The 26,996-nt window shown below is 42.4% G+C and overlaps 2 protein-coding genes across 3 annotated transcripts; one reads left to right on the top strand and one right to left on the bottom strand.

Annotated features, from left to right (window-relative positions):
* Positions 1-785: 785 nt before the first annotated feature.
* On the bottom strand, positions 786-9,286 carry arv1 (ARV1 homolog, fatty acid homeostasis modulator). Its single transcript, XM_014205166.2, has 5 exons — positions 9,002-9,286; positions 8,520-8,639; positions 8,212-8,365; positions 7,808-8,029; positions 786-3,167 (listed from the first exon to the last, which is right to left on the bottom strand). The coding sequence occupies exons 1-5, from the start codon at positions 9,092-9,094 to the stop codon at positions 3,040-3,042; spliced, it is 717 nt and encodes a 238-aa protein (XP_014060641.1). The 5' UTR covers positions 9,095-9,286; the 3' UTR covers positions 786-3,039.
* On the top strand, positions 9,228-26,820 carry LOC106607802 (tetratricopeptide repeat protein 13). 2 transcript variants are annotated; one of them, XM_014205165.2, is made up of 23 exons: positions 9,228-9,447; positions 12,352-12,446; positions 12,551-12,626; positions 12,709-12,779; positions 13,724-13,789; positions 14,030-14,122; positions 14,459-14,575; positions 14,681-14,791; positions 14,904-14,986; positions 15,115-15,256; positions 16,075-16,249; positions 16,919-17,075; positions 17,268-17,398; positions 17,705-17,837; positions 18,008-18,100; positions 18,232-18,315; positions 19,763-19,847; positions 21,346-21,455; positions 22,692-22,827; positions 23,226-23,305; positions 23,473-23,551; positions 23,724-23,803; positions 25,640-26,820. In XM_014205165.2, exons 1-23 carry the CDS (start codon positions 9,282-9,284, stop codon positions 25,752-25,754), a joined length of 2,478 nt encoding a protein of 825 aa, XP_014060640.2. In that variant the 5' UTR covers positions 9,228-9,281; the 3' UTR covers positions 25,755-26,820. The 2 variants fall into 2 exon arrangements, with proteins under 2 accessions (XP_014060640.2, XP_045576770.1); XM_045720814.1 differs by lacking the exons at positions 22,692-22,827; positions 23,226-23,305; positions 23,473-23,551; positions 23,724-23,803; positions 25,640-26,820 and adding an exon at positions 21,846-21,921.
* The last annotated feature ends 176 nt before the right edge of the window (positions 26,821-26,996 follow it).

Below are 26,996 nucleotides of genomic sequence, written 5' to 3'. Positions count from 1 at the left end.
CAGGTTGAATAATGCTAGTACAACACTCACTACAAGCTTGCTAATCTCACCCACCAGCTTGCTGGAACACTTTAACTTTCTCAATTACCAACACTGAGCTAGGTATGTGTATTTTATTTGGAAGGCTTATTACAGGGGTTAAAACCAGTTTTGACATGTCCTTAAGGCACATCGGTCAATTTCACAAGCAGTGGAATCTTTCAAAGCATGGATCTACAATTACCCGCGACCACCTGAGGCCATTCATAACACGTTCCCACTGTTTGAAAGCACTGGGCTGGGTCAGCATGCCAGGCTTTAGATCTCTGTTTATTGGTTTTAACAGTATGTGCCCTGAGAACATGTGGGGATGAATCTTTGTTCTAGCACTGCAGACTGCTGGTTGTTAGCTTCTACTTGACATGCCTTCTTGATTGGATAAGATACCGATACTCAGTATTTATTCAGGATACACCTTTAATTCTTCTCTCCTCTCATTCCACATGTGCTTGCAAGGCAAGCGGTCTAAAAACAATGACTGTTCGTCTTCCTGGACCATTCAGACTGGCAGATGCTCAGATCCAGTTGAGGTATCCAGGTAAAGATACCAAACAAAACATTCCAAGGCAAAGTTCACTCAACAATGTAAAGTCCTGTTACAACTTGTGAGCACACCATGCATCTTGGCATTACATTTGAACCCGAGTTATGGCAGGAATGAGAAACATGTATTTTTTCAATTTTTTCTATCACTGTAAAAAAAGGAAGAGAGAAACAATAAATGAGACCTGCTGGAAAAAAATCAGTGAGTTATCAAAAATATACTTTTATTCACACTGACTTTAGGCTCTGTCTGCATACAACAACAGCATTTCCAGTGGACAGATTTGTGTGCTTTATACAGTTAAGAAATACCAACAAAGCAGCTGGCTTTGGTCAGGAAATATGCAGACTGATATGCACTACATAACCGATTAGAAGGTCTCAAGTGGCCTTAGCACATAAAGCCAGCCTCTGTGAGCATGTGTGTCAAATGCTTATCATTCCACAGTTCCTAGTCTTAATCATACAGGCTTGATTACCAAGAGAGTATTGATCTTTTTTACAGCTTAAATTCAAAACAATTTAAGACAATAAATGTGATTACTGTAAAGCCCATCAATGCAAGTTCTTTCTGTAACACACACACACACCTGTTCCATATCAAGGTATGTTTTGCTTATACACAGCTTGTGGTTTTTGGCATTGCATGGAATTAAGAATACATTCACTATGTGCTACCTCCCTTTCTATAATGGTAGATATTTTCACAAATAGCCTCAGGAATGTCCCGTGGCCTCAGTAACTCCAATCCCAACAGAGGTTGTTGTCAGGTCCACAGTGTCAGTATTTGCCTAGAAGTGTTTGGACAGTGACACATGTTTTGTTGTTTTGGCTCTGTACTCCAGCACTTTGGATTTGAAATGATACAATGACTATGAGGTTAATCAGCTTTTTTATTTGATTATTATAAATGTTTTGGGTGAACCGTTTAGAAATTACAGCACTTTTTGTACATTGGTTCCCTAAAAGGGAGGGACTAAGTATTTGGACAAATTCACATATGTGTATCAGCAGTTTAGTATTTGGTACAATATTCCAAGCACTCAGTGACTAACTACATCAAGCTTGTGACTCTACAAACTTGTTGGATGCATTTGCAGTTTGTTTTGGTTGTGTTTCAATAGAAATGAATGGTAAATAATGTATTGTGTCATTTTGGAGTCACTTTTATTGTAAATAAGAATAGAATATGTTTATAAACACTTCTACATTAATGTGGATGCTACCATGATTACAGATAATCCTGAATGAATCGTGAATAATGATTAGTGAGAAAGTTAGAGGCATAAATATCATACCCCCCCCCCAAAAAAATGCTAACCTGCCCTGTTATTGCATGTCTTGGGGGTAGGATATTTGTTCTTCTGTAACTCTCATTCATCATTATTTACGATTATTTACGATGAAGATTATCCATAATCATGGTAGCATCCACATTAATGTAGAACTGTTCTGAAACATATTCTATTCTTATTTACAATAAAAGTGACTCCAAAATGACACAATACGTTATTTACCATTCATTTCTTTAGGCACAAAATAATCTGAAACACAACCAAAACAAACTGCAAATGTATCCAACATGTTGGTAGAGTCACAAACTTGATGTAGTCATATCATGCTAGGAATATGGGAACAATTACTAAAGTTTTGAATACTTTAATACACATAAGTGAATTTGTCCAAATACTTTTGGTTTCCTAAAATGGGGGGACAATGTACAAAAAGTTCTGTAATTTCTGAATGGTTCAACTGATATGAATGAATATGGCCTCAAATTAAAGCCGACAGTCTGAAGTTTAAAGGCCCAATGCAACTATTTTTTATAACAAGATCAAATCATTTCTGGGTAACAATTAGGTACCTTACTGTATTAGTTTCCCATCAAAATTAACAAAAATAGTTTTTTTAGCAAACAAATATTTCTCAAGCAGGAATTTTGCTAGGACTATCTGGGAGTGGTCTGAGTAGGGAAGAGAAAACTGAAAACTAGCTGTTATTGGCAGAAATGTTTGGAATTCTTTGTTGTTGGTTTGTTAACCAATTACCACCTGCTGATGTCACCAGGCAAGCCAAAGCTCCCGCCCATGCAAACCTGCTGATTTAGAAGGTCATGAGTAGATTTTTATTTTCAACCAGAAACAAATCAGGAAATAACACTGATAAAATGGTTTGCATTACAGTGTCAGTTTCATCAGCTGTTGTACAATATGATACAAAACAGGGAAGAAAAAAAGTTTCACTGCACTGGACCTCAGTCATTGTATCATTTCAAATCCAAAGTGTTGTAATAGAGCCTCCCCAAAAAAAACTGTCACTGTCCAAATACTTTTGGAAATCACTGTATATTCCTAGGCACACTCCACACAGCACTGCCAGTTGGTCCTCACCACTCTGGTCCAGGGTATAATAGGTGCCATTGTAACAGTGTGTTCTTCAGGACTGGCCTTAAACAGGTCAGTGGAACGGCAGGATGTCCTGTATGCTCCATGGAAGCATCTGCAACGCCTGGGCTACACACGTTTCTAACAGCAGACCCACACACACAGCCATCAGGGAGAGCCTTCTGCTGCAGTTTAAAATGACTGGAAAAGAGAGAACAGAAAATAATCACAAACACGACAATATGCAGGAAAAGTACTTCTGAACATCTTTGGAATCATGTTAAACTCCTACTTGCTGTAGAATAGAAAAACATTTATACGAATGAGATTAAAGCCCTATTCGCACAGGACTAGTATTACTAGAGAACGTTGATTATGTAATTATTACCCCAGAATGTCCGTTATTCGAGGACAATTTGGACGGGATTATTTTTTCCCAAACTGCAGCCAGTAATTCTCTCTTTTTTTCAATATATTGACAGTTATGATGGAAACCTGCAGTTTTTTTTCTAGGTGTGAAGATATTTCAATAGGTCCAGGCCATAACAGGGCAACAATGAGAACTTGAGCTTGGTTCCCGAGTTTCTAAACCATATCAGCCATCATTGGTATAGTGTCGCCATAATATTTGAATTGAGAAAGTGTGATCATAATCATTCGGATATTTTAGCGATCAACAGTAGATGTCCTAAATGCCCCCCAGCCTTCAGACGTGAGCTAAACAGTGCACTTGCACTTGAGATGCGTTTTATGGATGAAAAAGTTAATTTATCATTTCAAAAAGTTTATGTCAGTTGTATGCTGCATTGCCATCTATTAACAGCAAGGGTTACATTTAGTAGGCACAATCTTTTTTAACTGATGCATTTGGTAGTATTCAATTCATACACCCAAAACATCAGAAAGTATTCAGACCCGTTGACTTTTTCCACATTTTGTTGTTACAGCCTTAAATCTAAAATGGATTAAATTTGAAAAAAATCCTCAGCAATCTACACACAATACCCCATAATGACAAAGCAAAAACAGGTTTATAGACATTTTTGCAAATTTATTACAAATAAAAAATGGAAATACCTTATTTACATAAGTATTCAGACCCTTTGCTATGATTTTATTTTAAATTGTATTTTTGTTTATTTATTTAACTAGGCAAGTCAGTTGAGAACAAATTCTTATTTACAAGGACGGCCTACGCCGGCCAAACCCTAACCCGGACAACGCTGGGACAATTGTGCGCCGCCCTATGGGACTCCCAATCACGGCCGGTTGTGATACAGCCTGGAATCGAACCAGGGTCTGCAGTGATGCCTCTAGCACTGAGATGCAGTGCCTTAGACCGCTGCGCCACTCGGGAGCTATGAGACTTGAAATTGAGCTTAGGTGCATCCTATTTCCATTGATCATCCTTGAGATGTTTCTACAACTTTATTGGAGTCTACCTGTGGTAAATTCAATATATTGCACATGATTTGGAAAGGCACTCACCTGTCTATATAAAAAGGTCCCACAGTTGACAGTGTATATCAGAGAAAAAACCAAGCCATGAGATCGAAGGGATTGTCCGTAGAGCTCAGACCGGATCGTGTCGAGGCACAGATCATTCTTAAATGGAAGAAGTTTGGAACCACAAAAACTCTTTCTGGAGCTGGCCGCTCGGCCAAACTGAGCAATCGGGGGAGAAAGGCCTTGGTCAGGGAGGTGACCAAGAACCTGATGGTCACTCTGACAGAGCTCTAGAGTTTCTCTGTGGAGATGGGAGAACCTTCCAGAAGAACAACCACTTCTGCAGCACTCCACCATTCAGGCCTTTATGGTAGAGTGGCCAGACGGAAGCCACTCCTCAGTAAAAGGCATGACAGCCTGCTTGGAGTTTGCCAAAAGGCACCTAAAGGCTTTCAGACCTTGAGAACAAGATTCTCTGGTCTGATGAAACCAAGACTGAACTCTTTGGCCTGAATACCAAGCATCACGTCTGGAGGAAACCTGGCACCATCCCTACAGTGAAGCATGGGTGGCAGCATCATGCTGCGGGAATGTTTTTCAGCGGCAGGGACTGGGAGACTAGTCAGGATCGAGGGAAAGATGAACAGAGCAAAGTACAGAAAGATCCTTGATGAAGAGAGCTCTGGAGCGCTCAGGACCTCAGACTGGGACGAAGGTTCACCTTCCAACAAGACAACGACCCAAAGCACACATCCAAGACAACACAGGAGTGGCTTCGGGACAAGTCTCTGAATGTCCTTGAGAGGCCCAGCCAGAGCCCTGACTTGAACACGATCGAACATCTCTGGAGAGACCTGAAAATAGCTGTGCAGCAACGCTCCCTATCCAAACTGATAGAGCTTGAGAGAATCTGCAGAGAATAATGGGAGAAACTCCCCAAATACAGGTGTGCCAAGCTTGTAGCGTCATACCCAAGAAGTCAAGGCTGTAATCGCTGCCAAAGGTGCTTCAACAAAGTACTGAGTAAAGGGTCTGAATAGTTATGTAAATGTGATATTTCAGTTTATTTTTTACAAATGAGCAAAAATGTCTAAAAACCTGTTTTTGCTTGTCATTGGGGTATTGTGTGTAGATTGATGAGGAAAAAAAAACAATTGAATCAGTTTTAGGAAAAGGCTGTAACCTAACAAAATGTGGAAAAAGTCAAGGGGTCTGAATACTTTCTGAAGGCATTGTACATAAAAGCATTCACTGTGAAAGTTGATACATGTAAGCCGTTCATATATAAACTATGTGCAGCACTTTGTTCAATTTATCGAATCAGTTATTGTTTTCCTGCTCAAACCGTGAGCAACACCTGTCAAACTCAGACATTACTCTCAAAACACTGTGATGTCTATTCGCAAGGGACTAGTATTATCAAAGGACTTGGAGTTTACCAAAAAACAGTAGGTTATTCTGTCTGGAATTGTTACTCTCCTGCCATCCAAAAATTACTGACATGGCAGATTTGGACGGGACTAAAATTACAGACGTGGTGTTTTGTGCTCGTGCACACAATTACATTACCCAACGTCCCCCCAGTAAAACAAATCCCATACAAATAGGGTTTAATGATTAAATCACCTTATCCAATCCATTGCAGAAATACTTCCATTTAATCATTATCGTCAGGAAACTGAATAACCCATCAGTGCAATAAACAGATACAAAAATCCAATAGGGCATTATCCTGTGAAATGTGACAAATCACAGCGGCACACAGAGACAAACGCTTGCCTTGCACGGCTGATTGTTTAACAAAAAAAAAGCATAACGCAAGAGTAAGCCAGTTAATTAATGGGTTAGCTTTGGACAGTTTTGGAACTATTTATAAACTGCCTATTTTAGTAACTCTAGGGAACAACTGCATTCATGTTCTAACATAGATTCAAGCTAGGAGTAAGAGCTGCCATCTGCTGGTGCACACTAGTGCTCCTAGCCTCCCAATCAATACCCTGTGAGCTGTCCATTTACCCTTTAATTGAAAATGTGATATCTATGGTGATTTATGTACACTCTATATACAAAAGTATGTGGACACCCCTTCAAATTAGTGGATTTGGCTATTTCAGCCACACCCGTTGCTGACAGGTGTATACAATTGAGCACATGGCCATGCAATCTCCATAGACAAACATTGACAGTAGAATGGCCTTACTGAAGAGCTTAGTGACTTTCAACGTGTCACCGTCATAGGACGCCACCTTTCCAACAAGCCAGTTCGTCAAATTTCTGCCCTGCTAGAGCTGCCCCAGTCAACTGTAAGTGCTGTTATTGTGAAGTGGAAACGTCTAGGAGCAACATCTGCTCAGCCACGAAGTGGTAGGTCACACAAGCTCACAGAACAGGACCGCTGAGTGCTGAAGTGCGTAAAATCTTTGTCCTCAGTTGCAACACTCACTACCGAGTTGCAAACTGCCTCTGGAAGCAATGTCAGCATAAGAACTGTTTGTGGGGGGATTCATGAAATGGGTTTCCATGGCCGACAAGCCTAAAATCACCATGCAGAATGCCAAGCGTCGGCTGGAGTGGTGTAAAGCTCGCTGCCATTGGACAATGGAGCAGTGGAAACGCGTTCTCTGGAGTGATGAATCACTCTTCACCATCTGGCCGTCCGACGGATGAATCTGGGTTTGGCGGATACCAGGAGAATGCTACCTGCCCCAATGCATAGTGCCAATTGTACAGTTTGGTGGAAGTGGAATAATGGTCTGGGGCTGTTTTTCATGGTTCGGGTGAAGGGAAATCTTATCGCTACAGCATATGACATTCTAGACGATTCTGTGCTTCCAACTTTGTGGCAACAGTTTGGGTAAGGCCCTTTCCTGTTACAGCATGATAATGCCCCCGTGTACAAAGCGAGGTCCATAGAGAAATGGTTAGATGAGATCGGTGTGGAAGAACTTGACTGAGCCCTGACCTCAACACCATCGAAAACCTTTGAGATGAATTGGAACGCCGACTGCGAGCCAGGCCTAATCGCCCAACATCAGTGGCCAACCTAACTAATGTTCTTTTGGCTGAATGGAAGAAAGTCCCGCAGGCAATGTTCACACATCTAGTGGAAAGCCTTCCCAGAAGAGTGGAGGCTGTTATAGCAGCAAAGGGGGGGACCAACTTCATATTAATGCCCATGATTTTGGAATGAGATGTTCGACGAGCAGGTGTCCACATACTTTTGGTCATGTCGTGTATGAAATAGGTTATATTCCAGGATCAATAATGAGAAATTAGAACTTTTCAATCAATTTTCCCTCCAAATCGCTCGCTGAATTGTCAAGAACAGAGATGAAGCTAGATGTGAGTGACTAATGGGAGCATTGCAACACTGATGGAGGAATTGTTTAATGTACCTCTTATGGCTTGAGAGTTGGACGTGAGCACAAACAGCTTGATGAGGCTGAAGCAGAGCGGGGAGTAGTCATGCTCCCATATGACTGCAGGGATGAGCAGGACTTTGCCATAGCTGGACAGCAGGAGGGCTTTCAGCAGTAAGCTCAGTTCAAAGTCAAAGCCAAGCAACCACTGAAACAGCCACAGGAAGGACAGCACTCCGACAGAAAACGCACCCAATTCTGTGGACAAATGAACGTGAAATCAGTACCAACCATCAGAAGGCTGTCATTTGTATGGAATCAATGTGTAAAGAAAGCAGGATTTGTCACTTCCCCTACACTTGGAAACATTGTTATAACATTGCTATTAACATTGTCATATAATAATGTGCCTGTCCTTTTTCCATGCTTTATATACCCACCAAGAGCTGCCACCCCAAACATGCCATAGAAATCCCATTCCTTGGTGTATCTAATGATGTCTGCAGGGTCATTGCTCTGCTCAGATCCCTGAAGTTGTGACCACCTCAGGTAGGCCTCACACAGCAGGCAAAACACACACAGCTTCCAGTGAATCTGTGGAAGAAACCATCAACAGGACATGGCATAATTTCTTGAGTCCTCTGTCTGGAGAGTAAATGCAATGCAATGTAGATGAAGTTGCATACATTGTCTAAAGCGTGCACTGTACTCTGACTCTAGTGAATAGTTTGTGTCTTACTGTACTTACGTTCAATGTAGTGTTGAACAGAATGTGTCTGAATGCTTGAGTTTTGCATAAAATGGCATCAATCAGAATAATGACAGGATCATATTCAATGTACTTGTCTACAGGCTTTTGGCAGGATCCCTGAAAGAAATAGAGACAGACCACAAGCACTGACATGCCTAGTTAAATAAAGGTTAAATAAAAAATGTTAAAAAGCATTTCTCCAGCTTTTATGGCTAAACTAGATAGCTAGCTTACTGTTTTCTCTGTTATAAGGGTAGAGTCCCAACCACTAACCACTTACTCTATATACATTTCAGCTAGCTAGCCATCATCAGGCATCATAACTTGAATAAAAACAGAGCAGAGACACCCAGCTAGCTAAGTTATACAGCTGGCAGTCACAGGTCCCTTTGGCTTCATTTCTAACTAAGCCTAGTATCACCAGTTAGCTAGCTAATATCTTAACCAATAAATCAACATGAGCCAGCTAGTCAACTCACACATATGGTTAACTTCAAGATCCCATTACTGTAATCTCTGTGAAGCTCGTGCGCGCCCTTATTGCATTCAACACATCTAAACCGCTTTGCCATTCTGTTTTTTGTTGGTAACGATGGAGAAACCGGCTTGAAAAACCGGACTTCCTGGATTTGTGCGTGATTGGTTGGGAGTTGTAGTCGTTTGCAGTTTGACTGGTAGTTAAGTTCACGATGGGGAGTAGGAACACGGGAACTACATTACCAAAGCGCCAGCGCTCCTTACCTACACATCAAACACAACATGGCACCTGCTGGCAGTGTTGTTGTGGTAGCTCTCTCACTTCTGTACTTATCCCGTGCTATATTTTCCACGGAATACCTCTCTACACTCACTTTCTTCAATAGCGAACTGCACAAACATGGTTGCAGCTCTCCGTCAGAGTGGGAGGAATACACAACGGATTGCGGTAAGCGGTCTTTTAACCCAGTTTTGCCACGTCCTCGTAACTCGCTGTGTATGCAGCTAGCTAAACTAACCAAACCTATTCTTCCGCACCCGTTGACAGGAAGTTACATAGCAAGCGAGAGAGAACTCGTTCTCTCGTAGAGGTTAGGATTTGATTGTAAAGGTCAGGGTGGAATCAGAGACCCCGCAACTAATATTTCAAGACTAACAGAAAGTACTTAGACAAGGTCCCCAGTTTCCCCGAATAATGCAGTACTATCCTTATGTATCTTAAGTTTTTTATCACGATGCCAGCAAGTACAGGCTCTCTGCAGTGTACGCCTTTCCTGAGCGTAACCCAGAGCGCACCTCAAAGCTCGCGCTGACTCATTCATTGTCTTGCTGGAACAGGTTATGTATTGGAATGTGCATTGTAGCGAAAGAAAATCAAATTGCTTTGCAAATGAATAAAAAATATCCAGCTGAATGAATGAGATCATCCTATGGGTTTCCCGCTGAAGTGTCACAACTTGTTAAGGCTTTTATGACTCAATTAACAATACAGGATTAGTATTTGATGAGCAGGCCCTTCATTGCAGGTAAAAGCCTTGAAGCCTGCCAATGTTTGATCCTTATTCACTCAGGGCCAGTTTATTGGGTACACCACCCTGTTCACGAACATGGTTCCTCCTACAGTGTGACGTGGCCATGGCTTGCTATACAAAGCAGGCATTGAGTTACTGTTTGATTCAACGTTAGACTGGGCAAAACGAGTGACCTAAGCGACTTTGAGCGTGGTATGATCGTCGGTGCCAGGTGCCCTGGTTCCAGTATCTCAGAAACGGATGACACGCATGACGGTGTCTAGAGTTGACCAAGAATGGTGCATAAAACATCCAGTCGGCGGCAGTCCTGTGGGTGAAAACGGCTCGTTGAAGGAGAATGGCCAAGAATGGAGCAAGCTAACAGGCCGGCCACAAACAGGCAAGTAACAGTACGACAGTGGTGTGAAAATCAGCACCTCGGAACACACAACTCGTCGGTCCTTGTCACATATGGGCTATTGCAGTAGACGACCACACCGGGTTCCACTCCTATCAGCTAAAAACAAGAAGCAGCAGCTCGTGGGCACGCAACCACCAACACAGGACAAATGGGGAATGGAAAAACATTGCCTGGTCTGATAAATCCCGGTTCTTGTTGCATCATGCTGATGGAGTCAGGATTTGGCCTAAGCCGCATGAGTCCATGGCCCCATTCTGCCTGGTGTCAACGGTACAGGCTGGTGGTGGTTGTGGTGTAATTGTGTGGGGAATGTTTCCTGGCACTCGTTAGGTCCTGTACCTGCGGGACAGGTACAGGATGGCAACAACTGCCCGAGTTACACCAAGAACGTACAATCCCTCCACCAGTGCTCAGACTGTCTGCAATAGGCTGAGAGAGGCTTGACTGGGGGCTTGTAGGCCTGTTTTAAGGCAGGTCCTCACCAGGCATCACCGGCAACAACGTCACCTATGGGCACAAACCCACCGTTGTTGGACCAGACAGGACTGGCAAAAAGTGCTCTTCACTCAAAAAGTGCTCTTCGCTGACGAGTCGCGGTTTTGTCTCACCAGGGGTGATGTTTGGATTCGCGTTTATCGTTGAAGGAATGAGCGTTACACCGAGGCCTGTACTCTGGAGCGGGATCGTTTTGGAGGTGGAGGGTCCGTCATGGTCTGGGGCGGTGTGTCACAGCATCATTGGACTGAGCTTGTTGTCATTGCAGGCAATCTCAACGCTGTGCGTTACAGGGAAGACATCCTCCTCCCTCATTTGGTAACCTTCCTGCAGGCTCATCCTGATTTGATCCTCCAGCATGACAATGCCACCAGCCATACTGCTCGTTCTGTGCGTGATTTCCCGCAAGACAGGAATTTCAGTGTTCTGCCATGGCCAGCAAAGAGCCTGGATCTCAATCCCATTTAGCACATCTGGGACCTGTTGGCTAGGGTCATTCCCCCAGGACATGTCTGGGATCTTCCAGGTACCTTGGTGGAAGAGTGGGATCCCGCTCCATCATACAGGCCTCGGTGTAACGCTCATTCCTTCAACGATAAACGCAAATCTGACCATCACCCCTGGTGAGACAAAACCGCGGAAGAGCACTTTTTGCCAGTCCTGTCTGGTCCAGCGACGTTGGGTTTGTTCCCATAGGTGACGTTGTTGCCGGTGATGCCTGGTGAGGACCTGCCTTACAACAGGCCTACAAGCCCTCAGTCCAGCCTCTCTCAGCCTATTGCGGACAGTCTGAGCACTGATGGAGGGATTGTGCGTTCCTGGTGTAACTTGGGCAGTTGTTGTTGCCATCCTGTCCCGCAGGTGTGATGTTCGGATGTACCGATCCTGTGCAGGTGTTGTTACATGTGGTCTGCCACTACGAGGACGATCAGCTGTCCGTCCTGTCTCCCTGTAGCACTGTCTTATGCGTCTCACAGTACGGACAATGCAATTTATTGCCCTGGCCACATCTGCAGTCCTCATGCCTCCTTGCAGCATGCCTAAGGCACTTTCACGCAGATGAGCAGGGACCCTGGGCATCTTTCTTTTGGCGTTATCAGAGTCAGTAGAAAGGCCTCTTTAGTGTCCTAAGTTTTCATAACTGTGACCTTAATTGCCTACCGTCTGTAAGCTGTTAGTGTCCTAACAACCGTACCACAGGTGCATGTTCGTTAATTGTTTATGGTTCATTGAACAAGCATGGGAAACAGTGTTTAAACCCTTTACAATGAAGATCTGTGAAGTTATTTGGATTTTTACGAATTATCTTTGAAAGACCGGGTCCTGAAAAGGGGACGTTTCTTTTTTTACTGTGTGTGTCACCATAATGACCAAGTTGGCAGCAGTCTGGGTGCTTTGTTGTCTGATGCTGTATATTTCCTTACAGAGTCCTTTATTCTACAGTTGGAGGACCCAGACTGTGAGGAAGGAAGCAACCCACCATGCGAGTCTGTCTTCTCTCTCAACGCAGAGAAAATCCTGGTGAGATGCACCAAATTCACTGAGATCTCAGTGCTTTTGCCTGGGCGTTTCTGTTTGACTGACTCATTGTAGTGGAATAACTAGCGTTGTCTTCGTTCAAACAGAGACAAGCCAAGTTGTTCATAGAGCAGAAGCGATTCCCTTTTGCAGTGGACAACCACAACACAAATGAGGAGCTTGGTAAGAAGTTATTCCTGAAAGAGTTTGGTTTGTGGAGTGTTAGCTATACATTGCTTGACTCTCATTATTCATTTCATTGCAGCTATAGGATATGTTCTTATTGGCAATGGCCTGTACGATGAAGCCATCAAACACTTCTCCTTGTTACTACAGGTTGGTTAACATTCATAAGATGCATGAATTACAACACTCATCTTTATACATGTCTTGGTCTGGCCTTCTTGACAGTTTGAATAATGCGTATTTTTTGTTTAGACAAATATATTAATAGTAGAGAGACAGACGTACAGACTTCATTGTTCCCCACGATTAAAGACTGTTGATCTGTCTCCGTTCGTCACACTCAATCTCTGACAGCACTGGCGCGATTTTGACTAAACTTGGGTGAATGATGCATCTTGCCGTAGAGATCCTGCATTTACTAAATTACACTGATTAGCCACATGGTGGCGCTATAACAAGCGACTGAAAATGCAAACTTTGAAATGTCACGCCCCTCACCCCGTTTGAGCTAAAGTTATGAACTTCAGTACATAGGTCCCTCTCCTCACAAGGAAAAAATGCGCCTCAGGGGCCCCTAAGGCCCGCCATGATGGCTTTTCCACCATTTTGAATTTTTTAAACACTTAAAACAGTACTCTTCTAGCAAAGAATGACCAATCCGCACGAAACTTATGTGGCATCTCAGGACAAAGGTCTCCCAATGCAATATTTTCCAGACTAGTACCTAAAATAACATGACCAATGAACCATGACCAATTGACCAATGAACATTCACGTGGGCGTGGTCTGGCAAATAAATGCATATAAATCAGTCACAGATAATCATACTGTAACAACATTTGGTACACATGTTGCGAACACTGTCAAGACACAACATATGCAAGAACATTCATATCGACTAGAACATTCATGGCGCTATAACGGGCACATGTTTTGTTACTGTCAGTATAGTCTGCTTTGAATTGTTGTCACTGGTTGCATCATTCGTGGGGGACGACATGTTTACTGTTGCCTTTTTTACGTTTTACGTCCCTGCTTTGAATATGTTGTGATGTTTGCAATGGAAGACATATCAGTGTGTTGTCCTCTTCTAGGGGGATCCAGAGGTGGTCAGTGCCATCTACGGGAGAGGGATAGCATACGGGAAAAAGAGTCTGCAGGTAAGTGATCACAGCGGCATGATACTAGTTCACAGAATGTTGATACCAGCAGTTTTATTCACAGCAAATGTTTTCAGTATGACACATCATAAATAAAAATCTAATCTGCAATGCTCAGCAGTTAGCATATGTGCTTGTCATTGGACGTGATTGATGAAGGCTGCGAGTGGCCTTTTTTTTTTTTGTCCTGGATCGTCCAATAGGGGTGACACTGTCTCTTCTTTTCTCCTTCTATGGAAGGACATCAAGAATGCAGACTTGGCGCTGTTCGAGTTGAGCCGAGTCATCACTCTGGAGCCCAACCGCCCTGAGGTATACGAACAGCGGGCAGAGGTGAGGATAATGCTAGGCCTGTTAATGCTTCATGGGTTAACCCGCTGTTTGTGTTATACCTTGTGTTAGGGTATTGGTTTTCATTGGTGTTTACTATCATGCTTGAATTGCATGCCTGTTTTTAAATGGAGCAAGTTTCTGTGTCACCCCATGCAAAATTGTTACAAATGAGTGACGGCGGTGTTATTCTCTCAAGCAGGCTTTTAAAAAAAAAATCTTACACGGGAGGCAACTGCTGTTGTATTAACGCTATGCCTTGAAGTAGCCTAGTTACTAGACCATTGGACCATTTGGATTTCATGCGTTTCAAGTTTTACTTGAATAATATACTTGCAGATCCTTTCTCCGCTTGGAAGGATCAGTGAGGCTCTGAGTGATCTCTCCAAAGCCATCCAGCTCCAGCCCTCCGCCCGCCTCTACAGACACAGAGGAACTCTGCTCTTTATCGCCGAGGTCAGACTGACAGACCATGATCTGTATACGGGGTCTCTGATTGGTGGTGTTAATATATAAAGTTCTCATAGTTGGTTTTCTGATTTTTGTTTTTCCCCCAAATAGGATTATGTGGCAGCTATGGAGGATTTTCAACAGTCTTTGGATCTGAAGAAAAACCAGCCCATTGCCATGCTATACAAAGGTCTAACATTCTTCCACAGAGGAATGCTAAAGGTGTAGACATTTTTGTAGAAAACCATAGTTGCTCAACTTTGAGTACTGCCAGTGTAACCCGCTTTTGGTTAAATCACTGCATGTTTACGACACAATCTTGTCCCCCATTCAGGAAGCCATTGAAACATTCAAGGAGGCCCTGAAATTAAAATCTGACTTCATAGATGCGTACAAAAGTCTCGGACAAGCCTACAGGTACAGTGGGGAGGCTCTATGACCTGTTTTGGTTTCAACCTGGTCAGTTCACATCGTGGTCAGGAAAAGGTCAGGGCCTTAGTACTCATGGGCCAATGCAGTGAGTGATCCCTGTGTCCTGTCTGTAGGGAGCTTGGAGACTTTGAGGCAGCTATGGAGTGCTTCCAGAAAGCCCTGATGCTCAACCAGAACCACATCCAGTCTCTGCAGCTGAGAGGCATGATGCTGTACCACCACGGCAGTCTCCAGGAGGCAGTCGGCAACTTCAAGGTAATGGCCGCGTCGCACAGCTTCTTTCTCCGGACACGATATCAGTCTACCAATTACAGTACAGCTGAACTAGTTATTCTACATCTACCCTCATGATAACGGACTGCTTTACTGTGGACTGTATGTGCAATAGTACTGGCTAGGATGGGGCTGGCCTGCCATTCAAATGATACTCATTTGCATCAGTTTTTCTAAGCATGCTGTCTAGAGAGAACCCCCCCCCCCCTCGGATCAATACTTGTCCCACTCCCTTTATAACATCAATCCAGCCGTTACAAGCGATTCTGCTGATGCTTTGTTTTCACTGTGGCATCAGGCGGTTGATGGCATCGCAGTCTAACGAGCAGCAGTGCCGCGCTCCTGATCAGACTCGTGTCACGTAGGCCACACTCTGACTGTCGTCATCATTCCATATCCTCTCTCTGTCCCCATGATAGCATTTGGCAGTGTAAACGCCCTGCCTATTGGCCTACTGTCCCATCAGCAGCCCCGCTGTGGCGATTCAGTAGGCCTCACGCGTTACTATGACGGTTACTATTACCTCCCCCAAAACATCACCTTGCATGACCGTGTCGTGTGCTTCCCAGGCTGCCTGTGGAGAATGTGTTTTGGTGGGGTCATGACTCACCAGGCTAGAGCTGTTAGCCTCAGGCCGTTCACACCGTCAACACCGAAAGGTTGAGTGACTGCGGTGACATCCACTTTGAGTCAGAGTTACGCATGTGTGAATTTGAGGTTCCCTCCCTCCGTTTTTTTAAAATTCGTACACCTATGTGTCATTGGACTTGATGTGTAACACCAAGTGTTGTGTTTTTCAGAGGTGTCTACAGTTGGAGCCCTACAACGAGGTATGTCAGTACATGAAGGGTCTGAGCCACGTGTCCATGGGGCAGTTCTATGAAGGAATCAAGGCTCAGACTAAAGTCATGTTGAACGACCCTCTGCTGGGCCAGAAGGCAAGCTCGGAATATCTCAAAGTGAAATACCTCCGAGGTGAGCGTAGCATTAGTGACCTTAGCTGACTAAACTCCACAGTGAAGGAAGTTTCTGATGAACTTCACCAACGGAGTGGAGAAGAGACCAGGCTTTCTGGAATTCCGCTCAGCTAAAATCGATTCACCCAAGGTCAATTCTTTAAAAAAATAATGAAATTCTTACTTTGTACCTATGTTTGTCCTCTGTAGTTGCGTGCCTTTGCTGAAATTCATACTTTTTCTGTAAACGTTAATCAAATACAACCACCGACTGTTTCCTTGTTGAGATTTAGTTGCCGCATTTGCGCTGAGTGGTCATTTTAGAGCAACAGCAAAGAGCAAACAGTCGGCAGTTGTATTTGATTTGTTTGTTGAAAAAGTGTGGATTTCAGCAAACGAAGAAAGGCACACAACTACAGAGGACAAACATGGGTACAAGGTAAGCATTTCATAATTGAAATGTAAGTATTGACCTTGAGTGAGTCGATGTAAGCTGAATTCCACAAAGCCTGGTCTCTGCTCCACTCCTTTGGTGGAGTTCATCAGAAACTTCCTTCACCGAGGAGTTTAGTCAGCTATAGTGACCTCTGAACTAACATTTCAACCTGAAGCGGAATGTTGTGTCTTTGATCATTTCCTGCCTATGGAGATATGGTTAGAATTTTCCTCATGTCATTTCACCCCACAGAATACTCTCGCTACTTGCACTCGCATCTCGACAAACCTGTAGCAGAATATAATGTTGATCAGGATCTTCCAGGAAACTTCAAAAACCACTGGGCAAAACACCTTCCTTTCCTTATAGAGGACTATGAGGAGCAGCCAGGACTGCAGCCTCATATTAAGTGAGTTCAAAGGGATAGAACCTGCTGCTGACTGAACATAGTAAAGTATTTTCTGTCAGGTAGTATAGGCTAACTGATGGGTAATGGAGCAGGCTCATTTACAGCAGATGACTTTGATCTACTGAGTGTTTGTGCTATCCAACCCATTTGTAACCTGCCCAACTGATCTTGTTTCGTGCCTTGCCGTTGTAGGGATGTTTTACCTCAGAACTTTGAAAGCTACAACACTGAAGTTCAGAAGCTCATTTGTGCTGCTGATCACCTTGGTGCCCTTATGCAATACGACACACCAGGATTTCTTCCCAATCGCAGAATACACAGAGGTGTGTGAGATACTGAGCACATTTGAGTTCAGCCTCAAATCTGTTGTACATTCTTGGCTGAAATCAGATGAAGTAATTCTGTCAGTTTCAATGTGACTGTGACTATCAGCCCTGAACAACATGTCCTTTGTTAAAAACAATGTGCGTGCTGGAACTCATGTGAAGATAACAAACTAACTATTGTACATGTTGGTCTTTGTGGAATAAATATTGTCTCACCCCATCCTATGGCTTTAATCCAGTAGCTCCATAACAGTATATTTCCAAGTTCTGAAATTGAATGTGTGCTGTGTTTCAACTCAATAGCCATGGGACTAGCAGCCCTGGAGGTCATGCAGGCTATGCAGCGCACCTGGAGCAATTCAAAGGTGCGAGTCAACGGCAAAACCAGGCAGATGCAGTGGAGAGACATGTTCGATATTGCCGTCAAATGGAGGAGGTGAGGCTTGGGTGTGAGATTTGTTTTATAGTAACTTTTTTTTAAACAAAATGTTATTACCACGATGGGCATCTGCAGTATCAATCAGCACCCTGTCTACTGTTTCTGTTTTGTCAGTCTTGAGGTTTGGTACACGTTTCAAGTCATTGTGATGTACTGTCCCTCTGAAGGATCGCTGATCCAGACCAGCCTGTTCTGTGGCTGGACCAGATGCCTGCCAGAAGTCTCAGCCGAGGGTTCAATAACCATATTAACCTTATCAGGTAACCGAAAGGAAAATGACATCGTCTCAAAGATGGCCGCTGTGTAAATCTGACACAACTGTTGAGTCAAGTTGTATTTTTAGATATTCCTTTTGATTATGTGGTTTTCCTGTTTTTGTTTGTTTCCATAGAGGACAAATCATCAACATAAGATACTTGGCCTACTTTGACAACATACTCAATTTCATCAAAGACAGAATATTGGTTTACCACAGGTGTGCCTTTTAAAGAAAATACAGATTGTTTATTAGAGAAATATTTTCTACATGGTGATATACAGTGCATTCGGAGAGTATTCAGACCCCTTGACCTTTTCCACATTTAGTTACGTTACAGCCTTATCCTGAAATGGATTAAATTGTTTTCCTCATCAATCTACACACACAACCCATAATGACAAAGCAAATGTATACAAAATAAACGTATACAGACCCTTTACTCAGTACTTTGTTGAAGCACCTTTGCCAGCGATTACAGCCGCAAGTCTTCTTGGGTATGACACTACAAGCTTGGCACACCTGTATTTGGGGAGTTTCTCCCATTATTCTCTGCAGATCTGTCAGGTTGGATGGGGAGTGTCGCTGCACAGCTATTTTCCGGTCTCCAGAGGTTTTCAATTAGTTTCAAGTCTGGACTCTGGCTGGGCCTCTCAAGGACATTCAGAGACTTGTCCCGAAGCCACTCCTGTGTTGTCTTGGCTGTGTGCTTGGGGTCCGCAGGGATGGTGCCAGGTTTCCTCTAGACGTGACGCTTGGCATTCAGGCCAAAGAGTTCAATCTTGTTTTCATCAGACCAGAGAATCTTGTTTGTCATGGTCTGAGAGTCCTTTAGTAGCCTTTTGGCAAACTCTCAGTGGGAGTCCCAAACTCCTTTTACTGAGGTGTGGCTTCCGTCGGGCCACTCTACTATTAAGGCCTGATTGGTGTAGTGCTGCAGAGATGGTTGTCGTTCTGGAAGGATCGCCCATCTCCACAAAGGAACTCTGGAGCTCTGTCAGAGTGACCATCAGGTTCTTGGTCACCTCCCTGACCAAGGCCTTTCTCCCCTGATTGCTCAGTTTGGCCTGGAGCCAGCTCTAGGAAGAGTCTTGATGGTTCCAAACTTCTTCTATTTAAGAATGATGGAGGCCACTTTGTTCTTGGGGACCTTCAATGCTGCAGAAATTGTTTGGTACCCTTCCCCAGATCTGTGCATCGACACAATCCTGTCTCGACGCACTACAGTCAATTCTTTGGCCTCGTGGCTTGGTTTCTATAATAACATACACTGTCAACTGTGGGACCTTGTACTGTAGACAGGTGTGTGCCTTTCCAAATCGTGTCCAATCAATTGAATTTACGACAGGTGGACTCCAGTCAAGTTGTAGAAACATCTCAAGGATGATCAATGAAAGCAGGATTCACCTGAACTCAATTTTGACTCTCTCAATTTTGAGTCTCATAGCAAAGGGTCTGAATACTTATGTAAATCTTTTTTTTTCAATAAATTTGCAAACATTTGTTTTCGCTTTGTCATTATGGGGTATTGTGTGTAGATTTATGGGGGGGAATAATATAATCCATTTTAGAAATAAGGCTGTAACTTAACAAAATGCGGAATAAGGGAAAGGGTCTGAATACTTTCCAAATGCACTATGTTGACTTACTGATGCATTGTCCTCAGGGCATACAACCCAAGAGGCCTACTGGAAGTCAGACAAGCACTGGAAAATGTGAACACGGTGGAAGACCTTCTCCCTATAATGAAGGTATTAAGAACACAGGGTTAGACATACAGGGGAGGTTTAGGAAACCCTCTCGGACAGTCGATAATACCCGTCAGTGGCCCGCTTGGGCTAGTGATTTTTGTTGTAATAACGCAATTTTTAATCTAGGCTATATAATTTATTCAAAAAACTAAATTCCCGAAGCTGTTTGATTATTTATCACATGCGCGTTGCACACGCACAGCCTAGATAATTTGTCAGGCAGAGAGAGTGCGCAGCTCTCAAACAGCTGGTTGTTTGGTGGAGCAGCTCACCAAAGAACGTCAGTGATACAGTAGGGTGACACAAACACACTAATGAAGTCTGTCCATGTGGTAGCTTTCCTCAGTCTCGCCATTTGAGAAGAGTTATTGAGGGGTTATTGTATCACGTTTTAAAATGAGAAAGCGAAATAAAAACGGGTACCCTTTGTAATTGAACGCTTTGTATGGAAAACCAAGTTGTAGCCAACATTTGACGTTGTCTTGCGCATAATGCTCGGCTTTACCTTAATGAAAGCAACAGACTAGCCCAACACCCGTCAATTGAAACAAACAAAAGTGGCAACATCCCTCTTAAAAACTGATCTGAAATTAAATCACGGAGTAAGTATATTGCTATTGGAGCAGCAGAACTTCTAAATTGCCAATAACGTCAAGGACTTTTCAAGGTCCAAATAGCATTGAGGAAATGTCTGATTTTCATGGTCGGCTATTCAATGATGCTTGCATTGTGCATCGCAAATATTCAACCAAGACTTTGAACTTCAAATACCTTACCTTAGCGTTTACTGGTGAGCTACATAACATAACTTGGAACATATTTCCTACACCTATGGGGAATCTATTGGGGCATGCTGTATTTAGTCAGTCAATGCCCACATTATTCTGACATATATTTTAGAATGTAAACATAATGTGAATGTCAATGCATAATTCCATTGGGTAGGGATATTAAAAATGCATTATTCTTCAAGTGGTAATGCATACTTGTTTTGTATAATGTGTTTTTTGTTGGGGGTGGGGCGGGGCTCTATAGACTAACAACAATGAAATGTAAAATGTAGGTCCTTGAATTTGGCTTGCCAGTATGAACTGTGTATAGGCTACTTGCTCAGCCTGCAAATGAAATATAAAATCACTTGCTATTGAAATTATGGGAGCATCATTCACTTTCCTGTCAGATCTTGACTCTGGACAGTGTTGTTTTCCCATTTGCATCAGTAGTTTTCAGTTGGCACTGTCCTGGTGAGCCACTGGCAAATTTACCTGAATGTCGAGCCCTGGAACAACACCCTGATAAGAAAATATTGACTCCTCAAAATAGTATGATAGTGTTTTCGGTTTAAGGTCTGAAGTATTCATGGGAATAGCATCTAGGAACTACTGAGTGGTGTGTGTGATATCATGTACATCAGAGTTGAGATCTAGGTCAACTTGGCATGTGTTTCAATGCTGATAGAATGTCTGATTTACTGCTGTTTTGCATTTCTATCCTGAAGCAGTTTAACAGTAAAACGAGAGATGGCTTCACGGTTAACTCCAAGGTGCCCAGTCTAAAAGACCCTGGCAAAGAATATGACGGCTTCACAATCACCATAACAGGAGACAGGTCAGTTTATTTGCTTCTAATAAATGAATAAAGAACTAAGCTATTGACATTATAGTCTACCTCCATCAGTGGTTTACCTAAGATTTTCCAATCATAAATGAAATTTGAGAATTTTTCCTGTCATGGAACATCATTTAATGTGCAAAAACATCATTTAATGTGCAAAAACCACAGCTGTGGTTCCACACAGCTGTGGTTCCTGAGTTAATTAAGCAATTATCATCCATCATGCTTAGGGTCATGTATAAAAATGCTGGACAGGCCATTATTTTGGCTACCATGACTATGCCCCCATAGGATGACAATGCCCCCATCCACAGGGTACGAGTGGTCACTGAATGGTTAGACAAGCATGTAAATGATGTTAACCGTAATCCATGGCCGTTTCAGTCACCAGATCTCAACCCAATTGAACACTAATGGGAGATTCTGGAGTGGCGCCTGAGACTGCGTTTTCCACCACCATCAACAAAACACCAAATGATGGAATTCCTTGTGGAAGAATGGTGTCGCATCCCTCCAATAGAGTTCCAGACACTTGTAGAATCTAGGCTAAGGTGCAGTGAAGCTGTTCTGGCTCGTTGTTCATTTGAATTCACAGCTCAGATGTTTCTGTTAGGGAACTTCTAACAAATGTTCTAGGTCTGTTTGTTGACATTGCATTCCAGTTACATTATGTAGTAGAAACAACTAATCCTTTCCTTGCTAAAACCATGTTGAACAGGGAAATAAAATCAAACTTTCCCAAAAGCCCCGTGATGGGGAAAGAACCAGACAATCAGGCCATTTGGTGTTGCAGAACAAAAACACAGAAACTGCAAGAGGCAAGAGCTGCAGTGAGAAACATATTGTATAGGATTCCTCAAGTGTGGAATATTATCAAAGAAATATTGGTTGCGTTTGAGAAATGAAATATAAACAGCCTAGCCCCTACGGTGTAGTCCATCATTGTAAATAAATATTTTAGTTCTTAACCGACTTGCCTAGTTAAATTAAATCATTTGAACCAATATGAATTCTTTGTCATTCAGCTCGAACTTTCTAAGACATCTTGAAATGCAAGGCTTGAAATACTATGATTCAGCTTATTCTCAGCTCTAACCCTGTAGCTTTCACTAAAGTGCACCTTGTTGTCTGTTCCTTGATGAATGTTGATGTACAGTACCACAGCGGTTATACAGACCATGTTACAGACCACAGTGTTTGTTCAGACGGCGTGTATTTGTGTGGCCTTAGAGTGGGCAACATGCTGTTCTCAGTGGAGACCCAGACCACAGAGGAGCGCACTCAGCAGTACCAGTCTGAGATTGAGTCCATCTACAAAGACCTGACTGCCAAGGGCAAGGCTCTCATGCTGTCCACTGAACTTGGGGTATTCTCTCTCTCTCTCTCTCTCTCTCTCGATCACTTGTTCCCCGTTCCCTCTGTTTTCTTTTCTCTGACTGTCAATGTTGGCTTCCAGTTGTGAAATGAATTGCCATCTCAACAATCCGATCCATAATGTTGCTCTACTATCTGATGTAAATCAAAAATTGTCCTTTTGTTGTGTTGATTCGCTCTCTACCACTGAAAAATTGGGAGCAGACAGTTTTGCATGAGGCTACCTAACCTGTTCCGTTCCTTATTAAACTCAGTAGATCCCTCCCAAGTTAAAATTCAGTTAACAAACTTCAGACATGACTTAATCATATCAGTTTCCCATTGTTTTATAATGATATTACCTCGAAGTGGATCCTGTAGTATGAATTGTTTTTGTTTTCTCTCTTTCAGGATGCAGATGCAGTGTGTAATTTAATTCTCTCCCTGGTTTACTACTTCTGTAATCTTATGCCCCTCTCCAGAGGGTCTAGGTAAGGTGTTATCCAAGTCATATTTTCTGCTGTAACCATCAAGACAGGATGTAATGACAGTTTTCAGTTTGGTTCTGTCTAAATTGTGATTTTACTTTGTGAAAAGGTTTTTTTAGTTATGAAATCAGTTTAATTTCTCTATATTTTGTCCCCATTTCCCTTTACAGTGTTGTGGCATACTCTGTTGTCATGGGAGCACTGATGGCCAGTGGGAAGGAGGTGATAGGCAGAATCCCCAAAGGGAAGGTAATACTGCTGAATAGTTTTGCTCTACTTTACACCACGTCATTATAATATGTTACATTTTCCAGTGGTGGAAAATGGTTTATTCGTAATCATGTATACTATATGTAGTTATCAATGAGCCTGTTTTTTAAGAATTTTCCTTGTTTATATATTTTTTATTTTATTCCTCCAGTTGGTTGATTTTGAAGCCATGACAACACACAGTCCTGACAGCTTTAGTAAAACAGCAAAAAACTGGATGAATTTAAAGAGGTGAGTAGCTCGGCATATCCACTTGCGTCACCTTTAAACACATAAGTTGGCCAATTATTTATTTCTATGTGTATTGAACCATATACAGTACCAGTCAAAAGTTTGGACACACCTACTCATTTTCTTTATTTTGACTATTTTCTACATTGTAGAATAATAGTGAAGACATCTAAACTATGAAATAACATATATGGATCATGTAGTCACCAAACAAAGTGTTAAACAAATCAAAATATATGTTATGTTTTAGATTCTTCAAAGTAGCTACCCTTTGCCTTGATGACAGCTTTGCACTCTCTTGGCATTCTCTCAACCAGCTTCATAAGGAATGCTTTTCCAACAGTCTTGAAGGAGTTCCCACATATGCTGAGCACTTGTTGGGTGCTTTTCCTTCACTCTGCGGTCCAACTCATCCCAAAGCATCTCAATTGGGTTGAGGTTGGGGGATTATGGAGGCCAGGTCATCTGGGGGCGGCAGGTAGCCTAGTGGTTAGAGCATTGGGCCAGTAACCGAAAGGTTGCTGGATGGAATCCCCGAACTCCCAAAGTAAAAAAATCTGTTCTGCCCCTGAACAGTTAAGGCAGTTAACCCATTGTTCCCTGGTAGGCCATCATTGTAAATAGGAATTTGTTCTTAACTGACTTGCCTAGTTAAATAAATAAAAATCTGATGCAGCACTCTATCACTTTCCTTCTTGGTCAAATAGCCCTTACACAGTCTGGAGGTGTGTTGGGTCATTGTCCCACTGATAGTCCCACTAAGCTCAAACCAGATGGGATGGTGTATCGCTGCAGAATGCTGTGGTTGCCATGCTGGAATTCTAAATATATTCTAAATAAATCACAGACCGTGTCACCAGCAAAGCACCACCACCTCCATGCTTCACAGTGGGAACCACACATGCGTAAATCATCCGTTCACCTACTCTGCATCTCACAAAGACACAACGGTTTGAACTAAAAATCTCAAATTTGGAATCATCAGACCAAAGGACAGATTTCCACCGGTCTAATGTCCATTGCTTGTGTTTCTTGGCCTAAGCAAGTCTCTTATTATTGGTGTCCTTTACTAGTGGTTTCTTTGCAGCAATTCTATCATGAAGGCATGATTCACACAGTCTCCTCTGAACAGTTGATGTTGAGATGTGTCATGTTACTTGAACTCTGTGAAGCATTTATTTGGGCAGCAATTTCTGAGGCTGGTAACTCTAATGAGCTTATCCTTTGCAGCAGAGGTAACTCTGGGTCTTCCTTTCCTGTGGCAGTCCTCATGAGAGCCAGTTTCTTCATAGTGCTTGATGGTTTTTGCATCTGCACTTGAAGAAACTTTCAAAGTTTTTGAAATGTTCCGGATTGATTGACCTTCATGTCTTAACGTAATGGTGGACTGTTCTCTTTGCTTATTTGAGCTGTTCTTGCCATAATATGAACTTGGTATTATTATTACTATGGTATTTTAATAAATAGGGCTGTCTTCTATATACCACCTCTACCTTGTCACAACACAACTGATTGGCTGAAACGCATTAAGAAGGAAAGAAATTCCACAAATTAACTTTTAACAAGGCACATCTGTTAATTGAAATGCATCCCAAGTGACTACCTCATGAAGCTGGTTGAGAAAATGCAAAGCTGTCAAGGCAAAGGATGGCTACTTTGAAGAATCTCAAATATATTTTGATATATTTATAACTTTTTTGCTTACTACCTGATTCCATATGTGTTATTTCATAGTCTTCACTATTATTCTGCAATGTAGAAAATAGAAAAACCCTTGAATGAGTATGTGTCCCCAGCCTTTTGACTGGTACTGTGTGTATATTTTTATTCTCTTAGCCTACCAGTGTGGTACCAGAGTCTTCCATCAGTAGCAGGAACCTTCCCAATGACTAGAACCATGATTGAGGTCCTCAACACAGACTCCACATCGCACTGTCCAAAGAAGTCCTAACACTTCTTCTGATGAGAACAAGGGCCTGTCTGTCTGCTCATAGTCTCTGGCCGAACTCAACCCCCAAAGCACAATGTCTGTCTAAACATGATTCAGAGCAACTACATGTTGTTCAGCTATGGCCCTATGTATGCAATACCAGCAAAACCCTATTAGTGTCTAGTATGTAAAAGCTATGAAATGTAACTAATTACATTCATTTGAATGATAGCTAATCTCTCGATTGTGATTGGCACAATTCTGTTTTTAACAACCCTCGCAGCTATTCAGTCTATAAGCAGAGAACACGTGGGATGAGATTCTAAGATGTAAACTTCAGGGCTATGCAGTTCCACTTGGGATACTTGAACATTTAGAAAAGTGAAGCAATCTTTTTATTTAGTCTTGTTGATATTGGACAGTGTTACTCTGTGCCATTTTCTGGAATTCTTTTTAACTTGACCCAAAAAGGGCATGAGGAAGGGTTGGTTTCGGGTTGTGTCCAACTTGTTTTGGGAAAAGAACATTGTGCCATGATATCATTCCTCTCATATTATTTTGAGACATCTGTGATTTTCATTGTTGCGTTTCTTTCTTTTTTTTCTGTAAAATGTTTGTAAATAATTTGACCGTGGTCTTATAGACACAACTTTCGAACAAACGTTCAGGGATACATTTGGGGGATTTTGTTCAATTGCTCTGAAGAACCTCATGTCAGGACAAGCTTTGGTTTTCAGTTTATGTTCCCCACTTACCCTTTTACTGTTAATGACAGAGTAGAATATGCATTGCCTGCATGGGTCCTTATTGAATGAGCTCCAGAAGATCACATCCAACAACAGAGATCACTGCTTAATTGTCTTTTTTGGCAGAACTACTGTTTTTACGATGTTTCCATATCAACAATTGTGCTGAATTGCTGGGATTATTTTATTTTAGCACTGGGTGAATTAGCTATGTTTATTAAAGCTCAAATGTGGATTTTTAAGTGAGCAATATGTCCCATCTTGAAGTTTTAAACTTGAAGGAATGAAATCTGGAGATTTTGGGGAAATTGGTATGTTCAATACAATTGGTTGACAAATGAGTGGTTTGTTTCTTATTTCAGTTCAACCAGAAGTGATAATTATGTTTATCTACAGTTAAGCCACATCACCCTCAAAGGTGTTAATGAGGTTGCTTGCTAACACACCTTACTTGTACTTCATGATTCAGGTCAGCAGATGTCGCACAAGTGCTCTTAAATACTGTAAACCACCATCC

This window comes from Salmo salar, chromosome ssa06 (assembly GCF_905237065.1).
Source record: "Salmo salar chromosome ssa06, Ssal_v3.1, whole genome shotgun sequence".
In the NCBI taxonomy this organism is placed as follows: Eukaryota; Metazoa; Chordata; class Actinopteri; order Salmoniformes; family Salmonidae; genus Salmo; species Salmo salar.
Note: the sequence above shows the minus strand (reverse complement) of the source record. Positions and strands in the feature narration are given on the sequence as shown.

Excerpts from the sequence above, each read along its gene's own strand:
- arv1 (XM_014205166.2), bottom strand. The coding sequence starts at position 9,094 with ATGGCAAAGCGGTTTAGATGTGTTGAATGCAATAAGGGCGCGCACGAG. Across the intron at positions 8,030-8,211 it reads GTTTGGGGTGGCAGCTCTTG|AATTGGGTGCGTTTTCTGTC; the intron begins GTGGGTATATAA and ends ATTTGTCCACAG. Across the intron at positions 3,168-7,807 it reads CAACTCTCAAGCCATAAGAG|TCATTTTAAACTGCAGCAGA; the intron begins GTACATTAAACA and ends TCTCTTTTCCAG.
- LOC106607802 (XM_014205165.2), top strand. The coding sequence starts at position 9,282 with ATGGCACCTGCTGGCAGTGTTGTTGTGGTAGCTCTCTCACTTCTGTAC. Across the intron at positions 12,627-12,708 it reads CAACACAAATGAGGAGCTTG|CTATAGGATATGTTCTTATT; the intron begins GTAAGAAGTTAT and ends ATTTCATTGCAG. Across the intron at positions 23,306-23,472 it reads CCCCTCTCCAGAGGGTCTAG|TGTTGTGGCATACTCTGTTG; the intron begins GTAAGGTGTTAT and ends TTCCCTTTACAG.